This window comes from Pristis pectinata, chromosome 1 (genome assembly GCF_009764475.1).
Source record: "Pristis pectinata isolate sPriPec2 chromosome 1, sPriPec2.1.pri, whole genome shotgun sequence".
Classification (NCBI taxonomy): domain Eukaryota; kingdom Metazoa; phylum Chordata; class Chondrichthyes; order Rhinopristiformes; family Pristidae; genus Pristis; species Pristis pectinata.
This window is the reverse complement of record NC_067405.1, coordinates 96,396,205-96,423,461: the sequence shown is the minus strand read 5'-3', so window position 1 is coordinate 96,423,461 and position 27,257 is coordinate 96,396,205. Positions and strand designations below refer to the sequence as shown.

The window sequence follows — 27,257 nt, the reverse complement described above, 5'->3', positions numbered from 1 at the left end:
ACTGTCCAAGATTTGAAAGCTAATTCCCCTGTGCCCATAATGGAGAATCTCTACAAGACTGAGCTCTACTGGCCTCCATGAGGACTCCAGGGCAAACTCTATGCTGCCCATTATCATTAAGTTTGGAGCTTCCTTATGTGACCACGAGTACCAGGCCAGCAAAACCTGGGCCATTATTTAAATTCCTTACCCTCTTTAAACCATTGGTTTCCCACTTCCCACTATTTCCACTTTTTGTATCTTCCATCATGAACACAGACACAAAGTATCTGTTTAATGCCTTAGCCAATTTCCTTCTTCCACTCTTGACTTTGTCAAGAAAGGGCACATATTTACCATCACTACTTTCTTCCCCCTTAAATTATTGTTGAAATTCTTCAATTTATTTTTACATTTCTTGTCAGTTTATTCTAATATTTTTTCTTCTTCCTCCATCAATTTTTCAGTTTCTGACTCAATCATGTCACTTCTCCTCAATAAGAAATACTGTGCTCATTTTTCTCTTACTCTGATAATTGTTTCATTACATGAGACAGTGCCAAAGATACTTATTTCCTTTATAGAATCTACACTTGCCTCTACTTTCAACAGATCATTCTTCAACAACTTGTTTCCTCCACCACAACATCAAACACATCTCTTCCAGCATGCAAGAGAATCCATTCCCCCATGGCACATTTTTTCTTTACTTATTCCTACTAACTCTCCTTTCTGTCATTTAAAATCATCCCTGCTATTCATCCGAAACCCAGTGGTCTTTCCTTGCCTTTTTTTCCCCTGCCTCTGTAATTAAAAATCTTAATTCTCCTGCTCATCAGACAGGACTCAAGAGCTGGCAGTTCAATCCATGACCCACTCAGTATTCCAATGTCAACTTCAATCAAGTTTCCAAAATGAGGCTTGAACACAAAATCCTATACTTTGAGGCGATACTATCACCAACCGAACCGCAGTTGATATACATTGTAAAATGAAAACAAAACAAAAACTACAGATGGTGGAAATCTGAAATAAAACCAGAAAAACTGAAAGCACTCAGCAGATCAGGCAGCACCAATGGTAAAGAGAAACACAGTTAAATGTTTCAGGTCGAAGCCCCTTCGTCAGAACGCGGAAAAAAAGAAAACATCACATATTGATTCCGAACTGGCATACACTGAAATTTATCTCTGACACCAAGACCGCCTTGCAGTCACGAAAACAAAAGATCCAATTGCTCTTCTGAACCTGAACCTATTTCCCGAGGTTTAATTAGTGGCTCGGTCTTGCGATGCTGTGACCAACACCGAATGCTTCACATGTTCCGCGTTGTAACAAAAAAATACTGAGGTGTATACTGGAATATTTAGGAACACTAACGCGAAAATTCACAAAGACAGTTCTTTGTCCATAGTAAACCCTAAAAGTTCGCTCGATGCTCACGACGATAAAACTGCTGTCAACATCCACAGCCGCCTCCTTCCCCCGCCGCCTGCTCCCCGCTCCCCGAGCAACCGTTCTCCTCTCATACCGCTCTGAACCCTGGGACACACTCCGAGCCGGGAGGTCCCCGCAAAACTACACTTCCCACAATACCCATCGCCCAATCGCAACGTGAAACTTCCGGCACGGAATCACCCGCCCTCACCAACCTTGCGCGGAAAAAAATCATGGGCGGCTTTCTGGGAAGTGTAGTCCATCCGGTGGAAGTCCGGCCCGCGGACCGGAGGCCGGGCGACTACAACCCCCGGAGTGCGGCGCGGCCGGCGCGCGTGCGCAATCGGCCCACGGCCCTGTCGCTGGCGGCGCTGGAGTCACGAGTGGTTTCCGCTGGTTTCTCCTGTGTGTTTATCTCCTCTCCTTCCACGTTCATTAACGCCGAGGCAGTTTGCGCCCCGTGGAGTTTTTTTTAGTTTCAGTTTTAAGGTCGTCGTGTTTGTTGTTTTTTTTTGTGTGTGTATCTGTAAAAAAGAATGAGCGACAACGATGACATCGAGGTGGAGAGCGACGTAAGTCTGGCCGGGCTGGCCTCGGCCTTTTTAATCGCTGCTGAAATGAACGTGTTGTTTTCTTGTTTTTATTCCCTCCTGATTATATACATTTCTTTTCCTTTCTCTGTAGTTACGGATTTCCCCCCTCCCTCCCCTTCTCTCCGTCGATTTTTTTTTGTAAAGCGCCAGACTCTAGCCCTTTATGATCATTTTGTCACTTGTCTGTTTTTCAGGAAGAACAGCCGAGGTTTCAGACAGCGGTACGTAACGGAGGATTAACATAGACCCCGTGTCGACGCTTTGTTTTTTCATATTCATATAAAAATTAAATATCCCAAAACAATATGGACTATTAATTTTTTGTATTTAAAAAAAATCCACACTTTTTTCACCTCCTGCCCCTTTCTCTCTTAAATACTGGATTGATTTTTTTCTAATCTTGAGTCTGGCTCGGGTGAAGCTCTCCGTTAGGAGGCCCGGAGTCCGAGACAGGAACTGGCGATGTGTTAAAGGAAGGCCACTGCTGTCTTGCACGGAGCCTGTTCCTGGGCGATTTTCCAACCACAGGCCTCAAGAGAGAAATCGGGTTTATTATTCACTTAAAACCAAACAATAGCGATCTTTCTAAACATTAAAGCGTACCTAAATAGGGCTCCTTAATTTTTTTTAGGATGAAAGAACCCTCGCTGTCTTCGAAATTTTAAAATGTTCTCAGTTTTTTTTAACGTGCCAATTTTTTTCCCTAATTGAAGAATTTTCATCTATGTAAATAATGTTCAGGAAATGTATATTTTGGCCCACAAGCCTCGGCGTCTTTATGCTGAAGCTAGACAGATTACTGGAAATAGCTTGCATTTTTTGTATTTTTTTGTTAGCCATTTTATCTCTTCGAACCCCATCCACCCTCTTACCCACCCCGTCAATATGAGAGGTTTACATATGGAAAACCTGAGAAAAGTGAAACAAAAACACGTGAAATTCTTCGTGACGCTTTTTTTCCCCTTCCTCTTTTGCAGTTGTGTAAATGTATTTCATACAGCGTCTTCGGTTGACCAGCTGCTGAAAAGGATTCTTATTCGTGTTCTTCAAGAAACATTTTTAAAAGATCAATAACAAATGTAAATAGTTAAGTTAGATGTACGAGGTTTTCTTTTGATTGTGGGTGTATAACCCAAAATGGACTCCAGGAAGTTTGTGTATATAATTGTTGATCAGCTTACTATTGTACAAAACGGTTTCGTTTTAAAAGGACTTGGCATTCATTTCCATGTGTTATCTACCTTGGTATGCACTGTCTAAAGAAGTCAGCAAAATTAGTTTGAGAGGTCATGGAACAATGTAGCTCATCGTGTGTTTATATAGCATAGTCTATATGTTATGTTTGCATGTTATCAGCCATATTGCCAATTACAACCAAGCTAGTTGCCAAATGGTCTGCTGATTTATGAGCAATGATAATTGTGCGTGTATGTTGTCCAGTTGTAGGCAACTGGGAATGTCTTGATTTAGGAGATGAGATGTAATCTCTGTTGTCGCATCTGTAAATTCAGCTGATTGTCAACAGCACTGAAACTGTGGAGGAGTCTGCAATCTCGTTGCTTGATTTCCTGAAAAGAAGAAAATACACTGAGATGAGACTTTGTTTTTGAGAGGAAAGATGAGGAAAATATAATTCAAATAAGGAAATGCATTGTGTCACCCACTATTGAGTTAAATGTTTTCAAAAATTAATGTTCAAATATCAAGAGAATGGGTAACTTTGATTTGAGGAATAGTAACGGGAATTGGAAACTTAAATGTGCACTTTTTATTGGGAAATGGAAGGATTATGGATTGCTTTTTAAATATGAATGATGGGAGACAAGAATTGTGACCTTTCTGTGAATGTACACTTTGCAGCTTTATGGAGTGAAATAAATTATATGCTCCAAATAAAACTGCTATCATTTTAAAACACTGCTATACCAGGCAGGTTTATAACTTTAAAGGGGTTGTAAATCAATTGCAGACTGTACTCCCTTTACTACATTTTATTTTCCTAACTTCCAAACAATTTCAAACAATATCTAAATTACAGTAGGAATGTCTGTGCATGCTCTTGGATTTTGCTGCATTTGATTTCCAACTATTAGATTTTTAAAGAAAATCTTGGTATCAGATTCACTCAGACAAATGCAGTTTCCTAATTAATTAGCTTCAATTGCAACAGAATTTCCTTTGCTAATCAAATGAGGTAATTTCAACATGAAATTTAGAAAGTTCAAATTTGGCTGTAAATAAAGGATTCAGTTTGATGCTTTTGTTGGCAGTTGGATTACTTGTAGCAGGCTGAATTCTGCCAGCTTGTTTGATGAAAATTCATGGGGATTTCTTCAGCAGAGAATTTGCTCACTTCAACTAGTGTAACTTTTAAATGTTTATGCATATCTTTTTGGAACACAAGGAAGAGGGGTAATCCACGTGTCTGACCACCCTCTTTCACTCCTCAGCCCCTTTCCACCAACTTCCCACATACCATTCAGGCAGATCCTGTATTGACTTTGTCGATTCCTTCAGATTCAAAGATCTGATGTTTTGAATATACTCATTAACTGTAGATCCACAGCTCTCTGGAGTAGTGAATTCCAAATGGTCACTCCTCTCCTAATGATTAAAACAGCTCCTCATTCTCAGACTTGTGTGGCTGAGTTTGAAAATGAAGCTTCATGCTAGAAATCTGAAATAAAAACAGTAATTGCTGATATCACTCAATAGGTCAAACAGTATCTGTGGAAAGAGCAAGAGTCCGATGAATGAACTGTGACCTGAAACTCTGTTTCTTTTCAGCGAGATGCTGCTCGAGTGATTCCAGCATTTCCTGTTTTTGTGGCTGGCCCCTTATTCTTGGAGCTGTCATGGTTCTTTACACCAATCAGGGAGTGAGACTTTCAGCATTCACTCTGTTGATCCCTTAAGGAATTTTGTGGTTTTTCAAAATGCTTGTGATTAGATTGAGAAGAAGCAATCTTCCAAATATGAGTTTGCATGTTCTTTATCTGGGTTTTCTTTGGGAGCTCGGCCTTCCTCTTGCATACCAAATATAGGCAAGTTGATAGATTAATTGGCCACTGAATTGTCTCTTATGTGTAGGTGTGTCATTAAAATCTGAGGGGAATTGATGGTAATGTGGGGAAAATAAAATAGGTTACTGTTAGATGGATGCTTGATGGTCAGCTTGGACTTAGTAGGCAAAAGGACCTGTTTCTTGCTGTATGACTGTGGAAAATGCTCTCTGGCAATGATTCTTATGAACCATTATTTCACTACTTCAAAGCAAAATTCTGTATGCTGTTAAATCCAGTTACCAGATCTGCAGGGCTCAAAATTTGGCTTCACCGGAGTTAATGTTTTCCACACTTTATTAGGTCTTCCAAAATATCATGATCCACACTGTTAAAACAGAAGCTATCTAGAAATAAAGAGCTCTTTTTTTTCTCGTATGGGGGTGTGACTTATTTACTAATTACTTCCATTGTGGTTGACTGGACAAATTTGCAAGTCAGTAATATTTAGCTGTCCACTGACATGATTGTAGTCATCCTTTTTTTCCTTAACGTTAAGAGTTTGTGCTTAGCTCAATTTCTGCATTTAATATTTTTATTCAGTAGTCACTTTGCATACCACTAAACTACAAATGGAAATATAAAATGTCAAGAATCAGAATTTAAATTAAGCAATTACCACAGGTGTAAAAGTTAATTTTATTGGGCATTTGCTTTGTTTGACCTTGCTGCATGCTGTAAAAGTTTGTTCCATTCTAATTAACTGCAAGTTGCTCAGCACTGTCATGAGCAAAGATTTGCCTCACCCATTTATAACTCATGTATTCGTTTGGTATATGCTGGTCAATTTGATGGGGAGGTAGTTAATATGATTGCCAGGAGTGTGTGATACTACTAGCTGAACAACCAGTTTTTTTTAAGAACCTTGAGATTCTTCTTGAGTGCAGAAATGTTTAAAAAATTTTGTCAGGATATTTTCCTTCTGCTGTTGCAATATCCGCTCTTTTATTACAAAAGAACTTGTGTAAGAATTGCAATATCTCCACTCCATACTTTGGGCTAAAATTTTATTTATTTCTATCTGAAGTAATGCTACTTGGGTTTAATATGGAACAGTTAGTAACTAAATTTCTAACGTAATTTTACTGATCTAAATCAATATGAACAAACTTTGCTTGTAGGTGCCGGTTTGAATTTCCAGAGTTGCTGGAATTGTGTTGTGGAAAGACTGGATCATTGTAGTTTACGATTATTTCCAGTCATGTTTCTTATGAATAACAAGGGTTCTTCTTTGTGCATATTGATCACAATCTTGGGTGATGACAAGATTTTAATCACCAATACTCAAATGAGATCCATCAAGTTTTTTAATTGAAACTTGGTTGCTAAAGAAGCTGGAGATGCAAGAGACTGCAGATGCTGGAATCTGGAGCAACAAATAATCTGCTGGAGGAATTTGAGTCCTGATACAGGGTTTTGACCTGAAATGTTGACGATTCCTTTCCTCCCACAGATTGTTTGTTGCTCAAAAAGCTTAACATTAAGTGGAAATTAACAAAACTTTTTTATTCTTGTATGGGATCCTGGCAAGCCTGGGATGCACTGGCCACTTTTAATTGCTCTTATGAATATGTGAGTTGCTTCCTTGAGCTAATATGATGAAGCCTTGCCAATAATGCTATGAGGGATGGAGTTTCATGATTGTAGTCTGTGAATAGCCAGTATATTTCTAAGTCAAGATGCTGTACAACTTGGATACCTCTTGTTCTTTAAATGTGAGAGGTGGTGCGGTATATCTTGCACCTCACAGTCATGGTACACTAATAGTAATGAGGGTGAATACGAGAGATGGTAAATGGGGTGCCAGTCAAGCTGACTGTTCTGTCCAGGATAATGTTGAATAAGCGGTGTTGGAAGTGGAGTCTTTCAGACAAGTAGAGTGTAGTCCCTCATGCTCATGACGTCTTTGAAGATGGTGACTGAGCTTTGAGAGGTATGGCTTTGAGATGCTTCCCACATATTACTCAATCTCTCTGCTGCTCTTAAAGCCACAATATTTATGTGGTTGCAGCAGTTTAGTTTCTGGTCATTACTGACAAAGAGGATGTTGATCTGAAGACTTGGCAATAGTAATGCTGAATTTCAGATAGAAGTGGTTGGATTGTCTTGTTGGAGATGGTCATTCTTAGTACGTATGTTGGGAATGTTACTTGCCACTCAGCTGAAAGCTGAATTGTACTGGTGTTACTGTGTGGAGGTCAGGCCTGCTGTATTGTCCAAAGATTTGTAAACAGAATTCAGAACTCTGCAGTCATCAGTGTTTCTACCATGATGATGCAGCTGGCGATGGTTAGGTGTGGAATGCTGTCCTGACAAACTCTTGCAACAATGTTCTAGGATTAAGATGATATGCTTTTAAGATAATATGCCATAGATTTCATCTTTCTGTAAATGACTCATGTCACTTGGAGAAATTTCTCCCTGATTCCCAGTGACTTCAGTTTTACAAAAGTTCCTTGTTGATTTGCAGGGCCAAATGCTACCTTGGTTATCACTCTGGCCTGAGCTGTAGAATTCAGCTGTTTCTGTTAGGATCAAGACTGATGACTGAAACCAAGTGGTTCTGTTGTAAAAACATGGCATTGGTGAGCAGGCAATTGATAAGTGCAGCTTCACAGCAATGTACTGCAACTCCTGCCATTGCTAGAAAGATTGAGCGTAGACTGGGACAGTACCTGGGAAGTTTGGGTTTGCCTCGCCTTTTGTTGGCACGGCGTACACATTTCCCACATTGCCAATGATTCAGCTTACCAGACAGCTTGGCTGTTGGAATTCTGGTCATGATAATCTGATTCTGAAAAGAGGCTACACCTTTTCTTTTGCTCCCCCACTGTCCTGTGTTAAGTAAAGATAAAAGGAATAAATATCGAGTTCTAACAATGGTATTTGGACAGTTGAACTTAAAAGTCGATTGAAATCAGCTACCTTGGGCAGTGCAATGTTAAATCTTCCTTAACTATCTTCTACAACTTGGATTTCATTTCAATGTTGAAGAAGGGATAAACTGGATTGTAGCCTGTGCTGAGAATTTTTTTGAATGTTTTGTAAATAATTGGAATTGATTCTTGCAAGGAAAAAAGCAGTGGACTCCCAGACATGAATAAGATTGTAGAGGGTTTGGTGGGGAGGGAAGAAGCTTAAAACCCAAACTACAAGTGTGATATTAGGGACTTATGACCTTAAATAATGTCACTTCTGAGTCAATCTGATTAAAGTAACTTGGAATGTTGCCAATACTAAATATTGTCAAAGCATACTGAAATCCATTGAACTTTGGTTTATACTTTTTTGAAAATCAAATCATGAATGTCGCTTAGCTGAATAAAATTGCAATAGTGAAAGATATTTTGAGATTGATTACATTAAGGTATACTTTAAAGAATGAAAATTGTCTTTCAGGCGGACAAACGAGCACACCACAATGCATTGGAGCGCAAACGCAGAGATCACATTAAAGACAGCTTTCACAGTTTACGTGACTCCGTACCATCACTCCAGGGTGAAAAGGTTGGTGTTCTGCAGCTTTTTATTTCACCACGTGTTCATATTAAGCAAAATAATTTTGGGGCAAGCTGTTATAAGAAATACTTAAAGTAGTTAATGTTTGTGTTGAAATTGGTGGTGAACATCTGAGTGAGGAGAGAGAATATTTTTTACTTAATATTCCCATTCTTTTATCATTGTTTTGCTGCACATTGTCCAAGCTTTTGAATCACCTCAGTACAGTTGTTTGTCTGACAGTCTGTTGAAAGTATTTGTTACGGTTTTTGTAAATGTCTTCTGATTAGGTGCTTTAAAACATAATGTTGTTTGTGATATATTTGTGTCATTCATCAGTCACCTTCTCTGTTCTGACTTTTTGTACTCATCCACATAATTTCACTGAGTTGGAAACATAATGTAGAATAAACCAAACTTGTATTGTAAATTTATAGTAACATTACAATTATTAATACCTCAATTATTTTTTTATCTCTGCTCATCAGCTATAATGTAATGCCTTCCCATTGGTTTTCTTTACCATGTGGAGGTCTCGTTTGGGCACTATGTTGAGAAGTAAATATTGGCTTTGGGGAGGGTTGTGGTGGTGTGGTACAGATTTGTGAGAATCATACCAGGGCAAAGAGAGGTTAAATTATCAACTAGGTTTTAATAGGATACAATTGTCTGCTGTCAAAAATAGAAGGTTAGTGGGGGGGGGGGGGGGGGGGGGTATCTAATTTGGCTGTGGAAAATGCTCAGAAGATTTGAAAGGGTACAAAATAGTTCCTCTGAATCTAGAACATGGATGTATATCCTCAAGAAATAGCTTGTCAGTTCAGAATTGATATCAGGAACTACTTTTCAGAAAGAGTTGTGAAACTCTTACCAAGAGTATAGGTCTATTATCGTCACTTGTACCGAGGTACAGTGAAAAACTTGTCTTACATACTGTTCGTACAGATCAATTTATTACATAGTGCATTGAGGTAGCACAGAGTAAAAAAAATAACAGAAAACAGTAAAGTGTCACAGCTACAGGGAAGTGTATTGCAGGTGGACAATAAGGTGTAAGGTCATAACAAGGTAGATTGTGAGGTCAAGAGTCTTTCTCATCTTTCAAAGGAACCATTCAATAGTCTTATCACAATGAGATAGAAGCTGTCCATGAGCCTGGTGGTATGTGCCCTTAGGCTCCTGTATCTTCTACCTGATGGGAGAGGAGAGAAGAGAGAGTGACTCGGGTTGGGTGGGGTTTCTGAGACAATTGAAATGTTTTAAAATGGAGATGGGCATCTTCTTAGGTAAAGGTCTTCAAGGCTGTGGAATGGAGGTAAAACCATTGCAATCAATTGATATAGGATGAGGCCATTCAGCTGATCATGCCTTTGCTAGTCATGTGGAGTCAATTATCCCATATCTATGGCCCAGTTGATGTTGCACGCAAATGAAGCATGAGATTGCTGTGGACTAGCAAATAAAAGGCAAATGTCCTGTCTGCCTCCTTAACCACCTTGCCCAGGGAACTATGAACATGAACTCTGAGATTTCTCCACTTGGCCCAATATCCTATCATTGAGCATGTATTCCCATTGTCCCTTTTGTTCAGCCAAAATTAATCACCTTGCACCTCTGGACAGAATTCCACCCAATCTGTCCACCAGTGTCTTCCTCCAGCCAGGAACCACTATCTCCTGCCAGTTTTGGTGTCATCAGAAATTCGCTAATTATGACTCCTACTTTGTTATCAAAATCACTTCCATACATCATGAGAAGCAAGGAAACCATTAGTGAGTCCTACAGAAGCCCCAGGGTCACTAAAATTCCCATTGACCACAATCTCCAATCCTCTGGCACCAAGCCAACCTCTAATACAACCTACTACTTCCCTCCAGATCCTTTGAGCTTTCACCCTCACAATCAATCTGCCATGTCTAACTCTGTGAAATATACTGTTGCATATCAAGCACATCAAATGAGATGGGTAAATGGAACTAATGGACAGTCAGCCATAATCTTTTATCAGACTTGATTGACTGACCCAGTGTTGTAATGTTTCTTTGTTCCTTGTTAACATAAGAGTTCAAGGAATAGGCTTGCTTTGCCATTTCAAAAGATCATGGCTGACCTTTTGACTTGATGCCACTTTCCTGCATTGACTTTCCAGTCCATAATTTCCTTTATAGCAAAATGCCTCTCTATCCATCTTCAATATGTTTAGTGATTAAGCCCCCACAGCTCTCTTGGCAGAGAATTCCGAAGATTTGCAGCCCTCTGGGAGAAGAAAAATCTTCTCATCTCTGCCCAAATGGTTCTGTGACTTGCGATTCTGAACACCCCAGCCAGGGGAAGCATCATCAGTTGAGCACTGTAAGGGTTTTGCATGTTTCAATGAGATTGTCTCTCGCTCTTACATAGTTTGCATAATCTTTCTTTGTATGACAAACCTGCCATCTCGGGAATCTGGTGAACTTTTGCTGCACTCCCTCTATCACAAGTACATCCTTCCTTGGGTAAGGCCATCAGACCTGTGCATAGTTTTCTGGATACAGTCCAGCCAGGGCACTAAATAATTGGAACAAGATGTCTCTGATGTTTGTCTCATAATGTCCTCGTGTACATTAACACATGAAATGAATCACAAGATGCACATATCATCTTTGTTATGCAAGTATAACACTGATAAGTAAACCTAGTTTTTACTACTTTTTATTTAGTGATATCTATTCAGGAATTAAATAATCGTGCAGGGTATTAGAACCAACTTGCTATAAGGGGCTTTGAGGGTTGCAGAAATAAGGCAGGCTGATGGCATTAAGGTACTGATCAGCTGTGAAACAGCCGCCAAAATGCAGGAGATAATTTTTGCTGAAAAAAATGGCTTAAAAGATGGATAATTTCAAAAATAAGATAGCAATGATATCATTGGTCAACATCATATTTTCCCCCATTTCTTTGAGAAAAGGGGTAAATTAGTGTAGTTTACAGTTTTATAAAATTACCGTAATGATTCGTATCACAGCTTCTTCATTTTGGACTGCCTGTAGATGGCTTGGATACTTATGAGGGCAAGTAAGAAGATACCTTGTTTAGGTTGATTGGAAATCCTTTTGAACCTATGGTGACGATGTATTCTAACCCTTGAAAAACAATATTATACAAGATTGTTTTGTTTCTTGATTATGATTAGAGCCACACTATCTTTGTGAGAAATTCTTTTGTGGCATTTCCATAAATTTTTAAGGTCTTTAATGGATTGTAAATGAAAATTGTGAAATTGTAAATCAGGGTCTTCAACCTGAAATGGTAACGCTTTCCATCGATGCTGCCAAACCTGCCGAGTGCTTCCAGAATTTACTATTTTAAAGTTGTTTTGTAATTCACATTTTAATAATCAAATATTAGAGCTGCATGGGCTTTCTTCCCACATGCAGCAAACTTGGTTAGTTAGAGTGAGAGGCCTGTGTTTCTGTCAGCAAGAATGCAAACGAGAATTCACATGGGTACTGTCATTATTTCCACCCCTGCCCAGCACCCCCTCAACCTCCCATTCAGTTTATTTGCAAAATGTACCTATATTTTTAAAATGAAAGTGGTAAAAGAAGCTCAGAGAGGAGAAACTGTTGAAAGCTCTTCAGCTGCAAGACTTTTTTTCTTTTGCAAAAGTGGCAGTGGGGGGACCTTTTGTTCGAATTCAAAGTCATGTTTATTTTATTGCTTGTAAGGGATTAGTGTCATTATGGAAGTCCATTGTTCAGATTGATTGTGGATGGGACACAGTGAAAAATCAAGAAAGATGTATTTTTTTGTAATAGCTTAGATTTCCTGCTGAGTGTATCAGTCACAGCCTGCTAAACCCACTGTTCCTGGTGGAGGTTGCTGAACACCAAACTGGTTCCGAGCTGATTGGCAAGGCTTGAGGCAGTGTGGAGCTCCACTGATAGTAAGTAGCAAGCTACACCCTGGCTGGATGCAGGGTAGATGTTTCACCTGGCTGAGTGTGAGATCTAGAACCAGGAGTCACAGTCTCAGTTTACAGAACAAGATGTTTAGAACTGAGTTGGGGAGAAGTTTGTGAAATTCTCACACTCAGGAGTTCAGAGGCCACGCCATTGAATGTATATTGGCAGCAGATTTCTTGACACAAGGCATCAAGCGGGATGAGAAGAGAATGGGAAAATGGTCTTAAGAGAATGGGAAAATGGTCTTAGGAGAATCAGCCATGATTTCTTTGAATCATGGATCAGACTCAAAGGGTCATATGACCTAGAGCTGTTATTTTTTTACGTTTCTATAAATTGCAATGGCTGCACAGCACACGACCAGACTTGGTAGCTGTCAAAGATTGAGTGTTTGTGAATGTCTGGCATTTTGTTTTTATTGTATTAGTTGCCAGCAATACTCGGTGTATTAGGCAGCATCTATGGAAGAAAGAAATGGAGTTAACATATCAAGTCATTTCCAGTATCCGTAGTTTGTTTGCTTTTGGATCATCTAAGACATGCATTTCAATTAATTCAAGTTAATTCAAATTTGTAGATGCAAGGCATGCTTAACTTTCTGTTTTTGCTGTTCTTCTCTGTTCAAATGAATTGGTTTGCTGGAGTTGAACTAGATCTAAACCAGCTCAGTGTTTGTATGGCTGTCCTGAACTTCTGCACAATTACGTAGATACAGTAAATGTCTGCAGTTCCGTGCAGCACTGCCAGTTTCTGTGGAAAACTGACATTTGGTTAAATGTAAATTTTTTCTCGTATTTTGTTTAATAAAATAGTGTTTTGTAACTGGTGTTTTTTGATGTAGAAGTTCTTTTGGTTAAAATGAGAATTATTCTTGGTTTCTGATTTTAACGATTGGTTGCTTTCAAATATTGCAAAGATCATTTGGCTACTGTTTTGATCGGATAGATTTAGTCTAATTTGATGTTGTACAGCTCTGAAAGGATACAAGTGAATATACAGTGAGGTATCATTTTCATTATAGAATTTGTTAACATACGGTATGTGATAAATTTTGCAGACATTTGACCAGGCAGAAAGCTTGAATTTTGATTTGCTTGTGCAATTGCATTTTACCTGTCAGTTGCATTTCTTGGTTATTCCTAAATTGCATAATGGTCTAATGCAGCATTCATAAAATTTAATTACAAAAGCACCAGAAGTATCTGGTGGAAGGGAAGTATCTGCAAATAAAGGCAAAGTGATTGTTGTTCTCTGTTACCCAGGCAGGATGCTTATAGCTAGGCGGCAGCAGCAGTACAATTAGCACTGATGTGATTAGGAGGGAAAATGATCTTGACCTGTGACCTTCAGAAAAGGTACTAATTTTTAATGATCCTGGGACGCGGGCAACACTGCAAATCTGACATTTATCATTCATACCAAATTGCCCCTGAAGAGGGTGGCTAAGTGTCAATCAAATTGGTGAGTTGCAGTTGTTTCTTGGTGAGATTGGATAAGCATGGCAGATTTTGATTTCCTTAAGGATATTAGTGAACCAGCTGGGTTTTTCAACAATCCAGCAGTTACATGCTCACCATTGCTGCGAATAACTTTTTAATTCCTGGTTTGTTTAATTGAATTTAAGTTTCTCAGTTGCCATGTTGAGATTTGAATTTGTGACTGAATGAGCTCTGGCTTCTGGTGCGGCAATTTAACCTCTATGCTGCTGCGTCTTAAATTAATATTTAAGGCCCTTGGTTATGTGGGCAGCATCACGTGGACCATCAAGAATTCTGCGTGGCATATCCTGTGCAAAGTTTTTGAGTACATTCAGCACTGAGATTCATTGTTTTTTGGCTTATAAAGTGATCAATCAATATTGGAATTGTATGAGAAAGCGAACTTGAGTTGGAATGATGAGCTGTGGTTTTAATGAATGGTGCAGCAAGCTTGAGTGGCTGCAAGGCCGACTATTTGTTAATTGTACATTTTTAAGCTTTATTCTAGTACTTCGATTACAGATGCTCATAACTGAGTAAAATCTATAAGATGCTTCATTTAGGATTCTTCATATTTTTTCTTTACCATGTTTACTCCTTTTCCTTCCTGGGAAGGCTAAGTTGGTTTATTATTGTCACATGTACTGAGTTGCGTGAAAAACTTTGTTTTGGATGCCCTGCATAGTCATTTCATTTCATCACATCAGTGCATTGAGGTAGTACAAGGGAAAAACAGTAACTGATTGCAGAATAAAATATTGCATTTGCAGAGAAAATGCAGTGCAGGCAGACAAAGTGCAAGACCATAACGAGGTAGATTGTGAGGTAGAGTCCATCTTATTGTAGTAGAGGACCATTCAACTGTCTTATAACAAGATAGAACCTGTCCTTGAGCTGGTATTACATGCTTCCAGACTTTTCTCTCTCCTCCCATTGGGCAGAAGATACAAGAGACGCTTTTTGACTTAAACCAAGTAGCCATTGTGTGAGCCATTACGGACTATAGCCATCTGTTAGGCCTGGACCATGGGAACTTTGTGTACTTCTCAAATAACAAAAATTGATTCTTTTAATATTTGAGACCAAAAAATTGTTGTTTGGTAATTGCATTGTCTTTAACTTCCCTGTGATTTTTTTTGCCTCTTTGAGAAAATGAAGATGATAGCGCACAACAGTTCAATAATTTTAATTTGTACTTCTACGAAAACTTATTTCAATAGGCATCCCGTGCCCAAATCTTAGATAAAGCTACAGAGTATATTCAGTATATGAGGCGGAAAAACCACACACATCAGCAGGACATTGATGACCTGAAGCGACAGAATACTCTGCTTGAGCAGCAAGGTAAGGGTGTATTATATTGAGAGTTTTGTTTTGAGCAAAGGGATTTTTTTGTTACAGTTTGATCACTCAGGATGGAAACTCTATCTTTCCATTTATCTTGTAATGGATTATCTGTTTAATGTGCTCAGTCTTCTGTAGACATAAGTTCATAAAGATTACAGTTAATACCAGTCTTCATATAAAAGACTTACCAAAGACTAAATGGAAGACTATTTTAAAAGTTAAAAATAATGATTAGCATTTCTGCAACAGCAGTAAAAGATAGGACTAGTTTTATCTATTGCTCATTACTAGAATGAACAAGGCTACCGAAGATTTTTATCAATCCTACTTTGTACAGTTCAAAGGTACCAATTGCAGGATTGAAGGGAGATTGGATGGAAAAAAAACAGCATTTAGAATTTGAAGGTCATTAGTGGAAATTTCGTCCATGTTAAAGAAAACAGAGAAAAGAGATTGTGGGCTCCCCAGTGAGGATTTAATTGTCTGAGTTCATGTGGACCAGTAAATGTTCACTTTGAATGCAGTATGTAGAAAAATATTGGACTGGTCTCTGAATAATGGGTATTTCCAATCATTAAAGGTTGAAGCAGAGGCTTTGAACTTTGTATTGCTACAGTTTAAACAAAAAAGGAAAGGAAATGGTTGCCTCACTAAAGAACTGGCTTAAGTTTTTATTTACATACATGGACAGTTATTTGCACTAATCCTTAATACGGAGATGAAGAACTAGGATATTATTTAATCAATTATACAGGAAAATAAAGCAAAATATTTGCTAATTGTCTATTGTACATCAAACCATGTGATGGCTGTAACTGAAATAACATTTGCATAGCTTCATAAAACAAGATGCCATTCAGCTGCTTAACTGCTCACTGCGTCTTGTGTAGCCAGAACTCTCAAAGCCAGATACTGAATTAGGGAATATATTTGCCAACTTCGTGTTTGAAAATAATTTCCTGCAGTCAAGTGTTGTTATTATTGTGGGCAAATAATCATTTAAAGTACAAACAAGCAAATAAAAAATGTTACAATAATATTTATCAGAAAACACATCAGCTATTCTTATGGACATTAAAATAATACTTACAGAAAAGTATCCTCAAGTGCCAAGTAAATAAATTGGCTTGTGATTTCTGGCCACAGATGAGGCACACTGAGCACATGGTATCCTCCCTCCCTCCCTCCAAAATCTGCAGTTGAATTTGGCATTTTGTTTCAGTACGCAGGATATTCTCAACTGAAAACTAAATGAGGTTTTGAATGTTCTGGTTTGTCTTCCATCCATGAGAATGGAAAACATGGTTCTTCATTGGTGGCCTCCTTGTATATCTGCACATTTAATTGCATTTTAGCTGCAGACACAATTTAAGTCCCATAGAATAATTAGTGAAACCTGCAGCTGTAATTTATCAGGCATTAACTGTATTATGGCTGTGGATTTACACTGTAAATTTACAATGGTATTTACCCAACTGTATCAGAATGTCAACTGAATCAGATGAATATTCTTGTCATCCATTGCCCTAATCTTGCCGTATAAAGATGTGTGGTGCAAAATTCAAAGACATATTCAAAACCCAAAAGCTTTTTCAGCCTTTGTTTATTGATCCACCAATTGAAGTGCTCCAAGGTGTGAAATGAATATTCATTACATTTCTCACTTATTTCCTGCCTTTTCATATTCCCTTCAGAGTTATTTCCTTGTCTTAAAAAGCCGTACGTCTTTCCTTGAAATCATCTTAAGCTGTTCTTCCCTACATTTCTGCTGTAGCTGCATGTGCAGATGTCATTGAGAGTCTGGAGTAATGTCACTCAAATTTGTGAGAGCACGTTGAGCCTATAGTGGATGTGGTACACACAAATACTTGTCACTGAAATGTATATGGAATTCACACAAAAAATAGTTGCAAGCTATGTTGGAAATGAGTGAAACAAGTATGAGGCTATTGTCTAATTTGTTGGATGCGAGTGATTTTAAAAACTTAAGCCTCCCTTGGTTTCACTCCACATCATCAAGGAAATTGCCAGTCTGGAGAAGATAGAGCTTTCCTGCAATACACTGGGAATTTACTTCAGAGGGTACAGAATCAGTATAGCAAATGAACCATCAATTTTAAATTGTATGGTGAAAATACTTGTTTACTGTGGTTGTCATGGAAGTGTTATTTAGTGTGAAGATTTTGCAGTTTGGAGCTGGGACATTTAACAGCCTGTTCACAGTATAGTGCAAAAGGACTTTGAATTCCAAATTTTAAAAGTATTGTTGATTTGGATTATCAAAATGAAGATTTAAGTATAGAATCAAAGTCAAAAGTTGTAAATTCAGATTAAGGTTTGACTCTTGAAGAATACTTCATTCCATTTTCATAATATGTTTAACTAAAGCAAAAAAATGACTGAAGTTATGCTGTTTGAGGAGAGAAACTGGTCAGTGCCTTGATGTACAATGCACATGGATGCTGCAGCTGTTGGATTTGAGCACTTTTTGATTAGTTATTACAAATACCATACTGACCAACTGATTGCTTTCTGAATATGGATTCCCAGATCAGGTGGCCAGCAGGTATTAAATGATGTGAGCTGATTTTCACAGGTCATAAAGTTATCTTCCACTGCTGCTTATGGCATTGCTCAGCTGTGTTTTGAAAACTGTATAACTCCACTTTGATGGGTTTATACTGTAGGCCTCCTAATAATCAGCAGGAATAAGAAATGATATGTGAGAAGAGTGTTAAAGCAATAAGGATGGAGTAGATTTTAGCTTGTCGAGTATTGACAGGGATTGCCTAAGTGAAAAGGGCTTAGATGGGGTGGAATTTGTAAAATGAATTCAAGAGTGCTTATTTGTGAAGCAGTATGTCAAGAGTCCTTTGAGGGAGGGGGCTGTACTTGACCTTAGGGAATGAGGTTGGCCAAATAGTTGAAGTTCCTGCTGAGGAACCCTTTGGGAACAGTGACCATAGTTCAGTCAACTTCAGGGTGGTCAATGGAGGAAGATAAGGTTGGCCCTAAACTTGGAGGGAGATTTCAATCGTGTGAGTCATTAGCTGGCAGAAATAGATTGGGAGCAGTTCTTGGAGGGGAAAACAACAACTGATGAGTGGGAGGTTTTTAAAAGTGAGATACTAAAAGTTCAGAGTCAACATATCCTTGTGAGGGTAATAAGCAAAGATGGTAAATTTGGGGAACCATGGTTAAAGGCTATTCGAGGTTTGATTAGGGAAAAGGAAGCATATCATGAATTGGATAGTGGTATTGAACAAGTCCTTTGCTTATAGAGTTTACAGGAGAGAATGACAAAATTAGGAGTGCAAAAAGTGACCACGAAGTAGGATTAGGGAGAATCCTAAAACCTTTAAGTGAAGGCAGCCCCTACATTGTTTCTCAGAATAGTCCAAGTCCAATGTCCATTTTTTTTTAAATAGCATCTTGTTGTCCTGCATACACTTCCTAATAGTCTTTCATTTTATCCAATATTCACCCTAACATGACCCATCATTAAATGAATACAACATGCATTGTATCTGTTAATGAATACCACAAAACATTTCATTAATATTACTATCTTGAAAAATTCTTTTTATGGGAGAATTTGTGTAAAGTCAGATATCCATAAGCCAGGTCTTCCATAACCCAAGGAGCCCCTGGCAAGAGGGCAGCTGAGGAAAGAATAAGTTCCCTTAGGGACCAAAAGGATAATCTGTGTGTGAAGCCAGAGGATATGAATGAGGTCCTAAATGAACACTTCTCATCAGTATTCACTAGGGACAAGAATGTGGAGGCTGGAAAGTGAAGGGAGGGGTACACTGATAATTTGGAGCATGTCTGTATCAGGAAGTGTAAGAAATATTGATGCATGTTAGGGTGGATAAATCTTAAGGGCCTGACTGGACTCACTACAACCTGGTAAACAGAGGGTTGAGTGTATAGAAGTTTGTAAAAATTCATCCGAGAAGTGTGAGGTGGTACACTTTGGAAGGACAAACTCCAAGGCGGAGTACAAGGGTAATGGCAGGATTCTGGGGAGTGTGGAGGAGCAGAGGGATCTGGGGGTTCATATCCACAGATCCCTGAAAGTTGCCTCACAGGTGGATAGGGTAGTTAAGAAAGCTTATGGGATGTTAGCATTCATAAGTCGTGGGATTGAGTTTAAGAGCCGCAAGGTCATGATGCAGCTTTACAAAACTCTGGTTAGACCACACTTGGAGTACTGTGTCCAGTTCTGGTCACCTCATTATGGGAAGGATGTGGAAGCATTGGAAAGGGTGCAGAGGAGATTTACCAGGATGCTGCCTGGTTTAGAGAGTATGCATTATGAGGAGAGACTAAGGGAGCTAGGGCTTTATTTGGAGAGGAGGAGGATGAGAGGAGACAATGATAGAGGTGTACAAAATATTAAGAGGAGTAGAGAGTAGACAGCCCGTGCCTCTCTCCCAGGGCACCAATGCTCAATACAAGAGGGCATGGCTTTAAAGTAATGGGTGGGAAGTTCAAGGGAGAGATCAGAGGTAGGTTTTTTACCCAGGGAGTGGTTGGGGCATGGAATGTGCTGCCTGGGGTGGTGGTGGAGGCAGGGACATTGGTCAAATTCAAGAGATTACTAGGTAATCATATGGAGGAATTTAAAATAGAGGGATATGTAGGAGGAAGGGGTTAGATAGTCTTAGGAGTGGTTTAAAGGTTGGCACAACATTGTGGGCTGAAGGGCCTGTATTGTGCTGTACTGATCTATGATTCTTTGAAAATTGAGGGACATAGTCCTTTTTTCCCAGGGCAGGGGAGTCTGGAACTAAAGGGCACAAGTTTAATGTGAGGGGCAAAATTTAAAGATCTGAGGAGAAGGTTTCTCCACAGAGTAATGGTTATCTGAAATAAGCTGCCAGAGGAGATCGTGGAGGCAAATAGAACCACAATGTTGAAAAGGCATTTGGATAGGTACTCGGATGGAAAAGGCATAGGAGGTGGGCCTAATGCAAGTAAATGAGATTTGTCTCATTTGCATAGATAAGCTGTGGGCCCTTTTCTGTGCTGTATGATTCTTTGAAATTGTCAGCTGATTGCCTGGAAGGATTTTCCATAGCACGTGCTCAGTGTTGTAACAATGCTCATTGTGTTTTGATTTCCTGCAGTGGATACGAGCATATGTATATAGATACAAATTAGGAGTAGATGTAGGCTATTTGGCTTTGGATGTGCTCCGCCATTCAGTAAGATCAAGTCTGATCCGATCGTAATCTAAACTCCACATTTATTTTGCAAAACCTTCAAAGACTTAAACTAAGTCTGTCCTAACTTGTAGGAAAAAAGTCCGTAATCTAATTGAAGAGTAACCAACAGTGTAATAGATGTTATCCTTTAGATTATCTGCTAGATAGATTGAGTAAAAAAAAATTAATCTAATTTTATTATAGAACTCCTGTTAGAAGAATTTCCATCTCATCTTTGTGAATCATAATGAAAGCTAAACCTAATGCTTGTTTGTACATGAGAAGTTATAGACTTTCTTAAATCCATTTTTTTCTATTTGGCATTATTATTATAATAGCAGATTCCAAGAATGTGCATGAGATCATTTCAATTGTGTGGAGTAGAAGTTGACTGCAGCAGAGGGTTTCACTCTGCAGTTAATGAGTTCTTTTGTTATCTCACTGGCTTACCTTTCTCTTACAGTACGTGCATTGGAAAAGGCACGAGCAGCTGCTCAGCTACAAGCAAACTTTTCATCCTCTGACAGCAGTTTGTACACCAATCCCAAGGGCAGTGCAGTTTCTGCCTTTGATGGGGGTTCTGACTCAACTTCAGAGTCAGAAACTGAAGAACCCCAGACCAGAAAGAAACTGCGAATGGAGGCAAGCTGAGCCTGTTCAGGCAATAAACTGGCTGGCTTTTACTAGGGATTCTTGTGTATAGCTTTACTTTTCAGTTTGTCTTCTGTCAGACCCCTTTGCGTTGTAAGGATTATAAATGATGCTGTTAAATGGATAGCATCTTGTTTCATCAGTAGAAGGACTCCCTGCTCTTCCTCGAAGTTACAAAATGGCAGCTGTCAAACTATTATGGACTCCATCTGCTGTTGAAGGAACTTTGCAGCAGTTCTTAAGACTTATTCATTAATGGCACCCAGTGGAAAAGGACTAGTCTTGAAATTGTATGCTATTGAAAGAATAAGGAAGCAAGGCACATGTTATTTGATACATTGTTAATCTGTTTGGTTGTGTATTTCAAACTTTTCTGATATGACTAGTTTTTAAATTTTGCTTTGAGAGCCTTTTGCCTTTATTCAATTATGAAACAAGTTCAGTAAAACTTGACTAAAGTTTGACCTTAAAGTCAAGTTGCATTTCATTTTTCCAATGTCTCGCAGATTAAAAGTATTCAAATATTCTGTGCCTTGAATTGCTTTTATGTGACTCTACAAAAAAAAATGATGGAACAGCTTAAGTGCCCCTAAAGGAAAGTTTAATACTGAAATGTCAACTGTCAGTACATCCAAAAAGGGTATGTTAAGTTCATGTTTTAGCAGGAACTGAAATAATTGTATTTAAGCCTCAGTTTGCATAATACAATGTACAAAATTAAATTGATTTGCAAAACTTCTAATTATTGATGTTTGAACAATCAACTGGCTGCCAGGCACCATTCAGGCTGTGTCAGGGGTGTGTGTACATTTGTCTGTCTCTGCCTTTTCAATTACTGGTCTAAGCTTAAACTAGGTTGTAGTATTATGTAGATTTGTCTTTGTTGTTATTTGATTCCATTCCATGGAAATTACAGGTATGTTGTACATACTGCCAAGAATTGTCTTGCAAGTTGAGGCTGACCTTTACTATAAGACGATAAATAAAAACTATTTTATCCTTGTTATTTTGCCTACAGGTCTTAATTTTCTTTTAATTAAACTAAATTAGGCTATATTTTAACAATTTAGATGCAGGATAGGGTACAGGAGTGTGTGGGTTGCCTTTGATGCTTAAAATTGGTTTCATACTAAATTAGTTTCATACTAAATTATCAGCGCAGCAGCTATTTTGTTGAGTAATATAAAATAAAACAGAAGGGTGATACCAGTTGTGTTGGAATCCTTTACCTGCAAGTGTGAAGTGGGTCAATAACTTAGTTGGTGGGCAGTGGAGGAAAACTAATTCAAGGGCAAGTAAAACACATTCTTCTGAAGGACTTTGTGTTAGTGAAAAATCTGACCAGGCCACCCCAGTAATGCAAATGCACTGTAGGGAAGTATCTAATGATCCAATTATGACACAAGGAAATTTTGCTAGTTTAGCCTTGTCAAACTAGATGTACTAATTTATTGCAGTCTTTAGCTAGTAGTAACTAGTCAATGATTTTTATTTAGGGTGGAGATTCTAATGTGCAAGATGCCTTCAGCCCATAATGTTACATTAAATAGGAAAGTCCTTAAAGGGTTAATTTCAACAGCCATTGAGAGCAGTTGATATTTAATCATTAATCTCTGCAGTGAATACCATGCAGACTTCTAGAAGTTAGTCTTGTCATTGGTTGGAAAAGTTGTGAATATTTAGGATGGTGGTGTTAAAATAGCTGTGTGTAAATAGTACAATACATTTCAAACCCCAGCAGGATAACATTCTGCTAATATCTTTCCCTTTTGGGTTGAAGGAGGAGTACCAATAAGCATACTCTGGATTACAGAAAGAAATTTAAGATTCTTTCAAGGAATAGAAAAGCAGACTGCAAAAGCTACAGAAAGGAAAAAGAGTAAAGGAAAATATGGGTACTTTTAGAACTGAGAATTTGTAATGGGGATCGAGTACTGCAAACAATCAACTCCAAAGGAGCAATTCAAGTAAATTAGTTTTGGTGATTATAGTGCTAGAGAAATTAATGGGACTGAAATCTGAAATAACCAAGGCCTGCTGATCTGCATTACAGAATACTTATTTAAAAATTAATCCTGCATTGGCGGTTATATTCTAAAATCCTGTAGATTCTGGAATGATACCTGAAAATGCAAAGGTGGCAAATGTAACCCCTTTACTTGAGGAAGAGAGAAAATGGAACTGTCGATTGTTCTATCTTGTATCAGTTGCAAAATGCTGGAGTCTGTTACAAGATATGACCATTAGAAAATATCAGCAAGATTACACAAAGTCAACATAGATCTTTGAAAGTATTTGATTGTGTTCTTGGACTCAATTCATTGAAAGTGAACTTGCAAATGCAGTAAGCAGTTAAGAAGGCAAATTGTACATTGGTCTTAATTGCCTAAGATTTTGGTGATCAATTGCATAAGGTAAGAGCATGGATGTCTGACTTATATTACACAGGACCTTTGGAACAAACTTGGAGTACTGTTTGCAGTTTTGGTGGTCTTACCTGGAAAAAAAATAAATATACCCACCACAGAGGTGCAACAAAGGTTCCTAGGATAGCAGGACTTGTCACAAGGAGAGATTGGCTGATGAGGTATATTTGCAAGAGTTCAAAGAATGAGGAGATCTCATTGAGATGTACATAATTTTGATAGGACTTGACAATCTAGAACAATGGACCAGTGGTGGGAAATTAAGTCAGATATTAGGTCTGGGATGAGGAGAAATTTCTCCACTGAGAGGGTAGTAAACCTGTGGAATTCTGTACAGGAGAAGATAGAAACAGTTGCTGAAAATAGTTAAGTTAGATTTATAGATAAGAGAAAGGGAAGATGGTTTTAAGATAAAGGCTCAGCCATGATTCTGTTGAAGAGCTGACTATTTTACTTTTTTTTAATGTTGATATTTTCTGTTCTCCCTGATGAAGATCCAAATGAGTTCAGTTGCCACAAAATGAATCCCCTTGAGCTTTAAGAAATTATGTAAGATTTTACTTCTGACCCAAGAAGCTAACCCATTTGGCAGTTGGGAAAGATGGTACACATTAAGCTTCCCCAAAGTATTCACAGCAAAAAGACATTTGGCAAAATCATGAATTAATTCTTCCACCAACCAATATTGTAGTTAGCTGCACTTTGAAGTAATCCATTGGTTGCAGTGTATTTTGAGAAATCCTGTAAAAGGCATAAGGTGCTACACTTAAATTCAGAAGCACCTTTAAATTTAGATTATTAGATTTACTTCTGATAGCCTTAATTGCAGCTCTGTCTCCCTAATACCAACAAATCTGCCTTGGCAGATGCCTTCATAATCTTTGAAGAACTCTATTAGAATTTACTTGCAAGGTAGTGCACTTTGGGTTATACCACCGCTGAGAAATTATTCCAATGAAGTGAACTTTATATTGATCAAAAAGACCCCTACGGGTACTTTTTCAGATACACCATTGTTGATTCAGATTTTGTGGTTTAGACATGGAAATAATTTGCATGAAGTCTGAACACCACGGCTAGTGGCAAGATTACTTTTAGGCCATCAATGATCAGGAATGCTACACAGAATGTTCTATCCTGACCTGCAAAGGGTATTGCACAACAACACTCAAGTGGCAGAGAAATTACTCATGAAAGGATCCAAGATATTTCATAACATTGCCAAAAATCTCCTGGTTTTTAAACAACTGGATTGTAGATTTGCAGTACTATCATCAAACACCATTGTTTGATAAATCAGCACATAATAGATTCCAGCACTAGCTTAGAGTAAACCATTCATATCAGACAGAGTCACAGACAATGGAAACTAGTCCTTTGACCCACTGAATACATACCGACCATCAACCACCCATTTTACACTATCCCATATTCATCCCATCTTTTATTCTCTCCATATTCCTTCATTCTACCAGTCACACTAGGGGCAACTTAAAGTAGCCACTTAACCTACTAACATGCATCTTTGCATGGAAGGAACCAGAGCACGCACAGGAAACCCACACAGTCACAGGGAGAATGTGCAAACTACAGAAATCACACTCAAAGTCAATATTCTGTTCCTACAGATCTCAGACTGAAAAATTACTATTTTCCTCCCAAAGCAGATGATGTGTCTAACTCAACTTCAAACAGGTAAAGCAACACGGAGATCCAATAATCTGATGATACTGTTGGTGTGCAAATTCCAGTAGCAAACTAACACATCGGGAGGTGATGTATAGAATAACAAAACATTTTCAGTTGTCGATCTGAGGTACTACTTTAAAAACAGGCTAGTGGATATCATGTAACCTGCATGGAATGAAAGGGCCAGGGTAAAGTTAGCTGGCCAAATACTAAAATGTGGCTCAAAACAAATGATCCTTTGAAGATATTCACAACTTCCATGTTCAACGAGAAAATGCCAGCAGCAGCTCATAAGTCACTTTCAATTGTCAAGGGCTATCCAAATTGCTTTCCACACCACACCTCCCCCCCCCCCCCCCCCCACCCCCATTTCTTTCCATAAAGCTCTGCAAATGTTTTCTTGCAGTTCTTTTCTGAAAATGACTTTTGGATCTGTTTTCATGAACCTTGCCATGTAATGTACTATAGTGCACAACAAATGGCTCTGTAAAAACACCTTTCTTCAGAGGGCCTCTGATTCACTAATCATTAACCTTTCACGCTCATTTCTTTATTTGCTGTATCAAATTAATCACAAATTTAAATAAAGCTCCTCTTAACAATCTCTAATCTGAGAACAGCAGTTGGTCATTTTGTGATTCAAATCCAGTTAAATCCAAATGGCTCTCTGCTAAAATGTTGGTTAAATGACACAAGTGATGGGCTTGAATGCTATGTATCCAAGTTTGCTGATGTCATATCCCAGCCATTCATAAGATCGTGCCTAATCTATGTATACTACATATCAAACTTTGCATCTTAAAAACCTTCCTAACACAAGTCTACCAACCTCAGATTTGAAATTCACAGTCTGCAAAAGAGATTAAGCATCCCTTTGCACATAGAAGTGTTTTTAAACTCCACTCCTGAAAGCCCGGGCTCGAATGTTTAGCGACTAAGCCAGACGCGCCAGCTAGCAGAAATGGTTTCTATCATGCCTGTATTCCACTTAATAAAAGTCATTGAGTCCTAAAGCATGGAAACAGGCCCTCTGGCCAAACTCGTCCATGTTGACTGTGTTGCCCAGCAAGTATGTTCCATCTGCCCACATTTGACCCATAGCCCTCTGAACCTCTCCTATCCATGTACTTATCTAAATGGCTTTTAAATGTTGCTGACGTGCCCACTTCAACCACTATCTCTAGCAGCTCATTCCAAATACCACCCTTTGCATGAAGAAACTGTCGCTGTTGTCCCTTTAAATCTCGCCTCTGATCTTTGATGAAGCTGATGAAACCGCTGAAACCATGATCACAGCACTGATGAAATTCTGCACCCTTTTTTCTCCAAACATACCTTTGCTCATTGCAGCCAAAAAGTTCTATTTTAACTTCATTAATCCAGAGGACTTGTTTCCAAAATGCATCAGGCTTGTTTAGATGTTCCTTTGCAAACTTCTGATGCTGAATTTTGTGGTGAGGACGTAGGCAAGTTTGGAGAAAAAAGGGTGCAGAATTTCATGAAAAGAACACCTCTCCAATTTTAAGCATGGGGGTGGATCGATCATGCTTTGGGCTTGTGTTGCAGCCAGTGGCACAGGGAACATTTCACTGGTAGAGGGAACAATGAATTCAATTAAATACCAGCAAATTCTGGAAGCAAACATCACACCGTCTGTAAAAAAAAGCTGAAGATGAAAAGAAGATGGCTTCTACAGCAGGATAACGATCCTAAACACACCTCAAAATCCACAATGGACTACCTCAAGAGGCACAAGCTGAAGGTTTTGCCATGGTCCTCACAGTCCCCCGACCTAAACATCATCGAAAATCTGTAGATAGACCTCAAAAGAGCTGTGCATACAAGATGGCCCAAGAATCTCACAGAACTAGAGGCCTTTTGCAAGGAAGAATGGGCAAAAATCCCCCAAATAACAATTGAAAGACTCTTAGCTGGCTACAGAA

At 38.6% G+C, this 27,257-nt stretch overlaps 1 protein-coding gene across 2 annotated transcripts; it reads left to right on the top strand.

Annotated features, from left to right (window-relative positions):
• Positions 1–1,756: 1,756 nt before the first annotated feature.
• max (myc associated factor X) lies at positions 1,757–22,202 on the top strand. Of its 2 annotated transcripts, XM_052016708.1 has the most exons (5): positions 1,759–1,988; positions 2,204–2,230; positions 8,471–8,578; positions 15,212–15,335; positions 21,012–22,202. In XM_052016708.1, exons 1-5 carry the CDS (start codon positions 1,953–1,955, stop codon positions 21,197–21,199), a joined length of 483 nt encoding a protein of 160 aa, XP_051872668.1. In that variant the 5' UTR covers positions 1,759–1,952; the 3' UTR covers positions 21,200–22,202. The 2 variants fall into 2 exon arrangements, with proteins under 2 accessions (XP_051872676.1, XP_051872668.1); XM_052016716.1 differs by lacking the exon at positions 2,204–2,230 and having other exon boundaries at positions 1,757–1,988.
• Positions 22,203–27,257: the final 5,055 nt, after the last annotated feature.

Coding starts and splice junctions, on each gene's coding strand:
- max (XM_052016708.1), top strand. CDS start 1,953: ATGAGCGACAACGATGACATCGAGGTGGAGAGCGAC. Junction 1,989..2,203: donor ACATCGAGGTGGAGAGCGAC/GTAAGTCTGGCC, acceptor TCTGTTTTTCAG/GAAGAACAGCCGAGGTTTCA. Junction 15,336..21,011: donor TACTCTGCTTGAGCAGCAAG/GTAAGGGTGTAT, acceptor TTTCTCTTACAG/TACGTGCATTGGAAAAGGCA.